The sequence below is a fragment of the Vicia villosa genome, unplaced genomic scaffold (assembly GCF_029867415.1).
Source record: "Vicia villosa cultivar HV-30 ecotype Madison, WI unplaced genomic scaffold, Vvil1.0 ctg.002568F_1_1, whole genome shotgun sequence".
NCBI classification, from domain to species: domain Eukaryota; kingdom Viridiplantae; phylum Streptophyta; class Magnoliopsida; order Fabales; family Fabaceae; genus Vicia; species Vicia villosa.
The window spans coordinates 19,926-22,240 of NW_026705971.1; the positions used below are offsets into that span (position 1 = coordinate 19,926).

The following is a 2,315-nucleotide window of genomic DNA, read 5'->3' on the forward strand; positions in this document are numbered from 1 at the left end:
TCATGTGGATGTTCTGAGTTTGCAGGTAGAAGAAGAGTATTTGACTTGGTTACTGGATTGAATCACTTGAGAAAAACTTTTTGAAAAACTTGTTGCTTGATTGTCGGTAAACTTTGTTGGAGGTAAGTAATTTTGTTTAGGGACAAACAAAACTCTAAGTTGGGGAGAGTTTGTTAGGAGTAAATTAATGGTAAATTCATGTGTTAATATAAGTGATTTCTTCTCTAAACCAATGCAAAAATGTGATGAATCCATAGGTTTTTATTAAGAATTGAACTGAATAAGTTTAGTTCGTGCGTAAAGCAAATCGAATCACTTGTGGGTGTTATTGTTGCAGGTTTTGAGCTGAATAAGAACTTAAGAAGAACATGAGGAGGAAAGAAAGCTGGAAGTCTCAAAGGCTGAAGAAAAAGATGGAAAGTACAAAGGGCGCGCCGCGAGAGTTCCTAGGCGCGCCGCGAAAATACTTCTGTTTGAGGGGCGCGCCGCGCCAGCCCGTTGCCGCGCCGCGGCCTCGGCGTTAAAAGCCCAAAAGTTCTGTTTTAAAGCCCTAGTTTCCAAGTGGTTATATACTTTTTGGGAGCGAAATTAGGAGAGCAATCTAATTCTGAAGCTGAGAATAACCATAGAAGGTGGATTCTTTACCAATTGAAGGCATTCTATTGATGAAGATGAATTCCTCCATTGATTCTTGTATGTTCTTCATGTCTATGGAGAGCTAAATCCCTCTTGTTGAGTCTAAGGTAGTAGTTAACTTATGAATATACATTACCATTGATTAATCCCTGTGAACAATTGTTTGAATTTATTATCAATAAGAAACCTTGTTTTTAATTTACATCATTGTTGAATCTTTGATCGAAAGAAAGGATTTAACTTTTGCCCCAGGTTACTATATTGATTCAATTGCAATTTGCAGAGATGGAATTGTAATTGGGTTTTCATAATTATCGTTCTTAATTACTATTATCGTTATTGTGATTTGGAGAGATCGAATCTCATACCGGTAAAAGTTATCTAATTTGATTTGCAGACATGGAATCTTATTTGAGGATAAGTGAAGATAATGATTCAAAGGATTGTTCTATTGTGAATTAATTGATAATTGTATAGGATTAGGTTGATGAACCCTAAAGACTCAACATCTTTCTTTATTTGTTAACACAAAGTCCTTTACTTGCTTTTATTTTATTATTTGCTCTTGATATTATTATTAGTATAAAACAAAGCAAACCAAATTTCTTAACTCAAAATAAACAACTATAGAACGGCAGTGATATTAACCAATCCCTGTGGATACGATATATTACAGAAAATATTTACCCACAAATACTTTCAACAAAGACGTACCTAAGACTGCATTTCGGACTCGTTATGGACATTATGAGTACCTAGTCATGCCTTTTGGAGTGACGAATGCACCCGCTATTTTCATGGATCACATGAACCGGATTTTCCACCCATTTTTGGACAAATTCGTTGTTGTGTTCATTGATGATATCCTTATTTACTCTCAAAGTAAAATGGAGAACGAAGAGCATCTACGTCAAGTGCTACCAATTCTACGTGAAAATGAGCTGTATGCAAACCCATCCAAATGCGAATTCTGGCTAGAGAGGGTGAATTTCTTGGGACATGTCATATCAAAGGAAGGAATTAATGTAGATCCAGCAAAGATTGAAACCGTGCTCGCATGGAAGCAGACTCAGACAGTCACTGACATGAGAAGCTTCGTAGGATTAGCTGGATACTATCGGCGATTCATTGAAGGATTTGCAAAGATAGTAGCTCCGTTGACTCAACTAACAAGAAATGATCAACCTTTTGCTTGGACTGAGAAATGTGAAGCTAATTTTCAGTTGTTCAAGAAGAAACTTACAACATCGCCTATCTTGATTCTTCCACAACCTGAAGAGCCATACTAAGTTTATTGTGATGCATCCCATCAAGGACTAGGATGTGTGTTGATGCAGCACCAAAAGGCAGTAGCATATGCTTCAATAAAATTAAAGACTCGCGAAAGGAATTATCCCACTCATGACTTGGAACTTGCAGCTGTAGTTTTTGCGCTAAAAATTTGGCGTCATTATCTCTACGGATGTACATTCACGGTGTTCAGCGACCATAAGAGTTTACTGTATTTGTTTGATCAAAAGGAGTTGAACATGAGACAGGGGAGATGGATGGAAACCTTGTGATACTAGGATTTCACATTACAATATCATCCAGGAAAAGCGAACGTGGTGGCAAATGCATTGAGTACAAAAGGTGTCCTTGCAACAGCATCATTGATGGCCAAACAATAGGAACTATGG

At 37.2% G+C, this 2,315-nt stretch overlaps 1 protein-coding gene across 1 annotated transcript; it reads left to right on the forward strand.

The window, feature by feature from the left end:
- The first annotated feature begins 1,397 nt into the window (after positions 1-1,397).
- Positions 1,398-1,925, forward strand: LOC131639231 (uncharacterized mitochondrial protein AtMg00860-like). The gene has a single exon (XM_058909727.1). It carries the CDS (start codon positions 1,398-1,400, stop codon positions 1,923-1,925), a length of 528 nt encoding a protein of 175 aa, XP_058765710.1.
- The last annotated feature ends 390 nt before the right edge of the window (positions 1,926-2,315 follow it).

Excerpts from the sequence above, each read along its gene's own strand:
- LOC131639231 (XM_058909727.1), top strand. The coding sequence starts at position 1,398 with ATGCCTTTTGGAGTGACGAATGCACCCGCTATTTTCATGGATCACATG.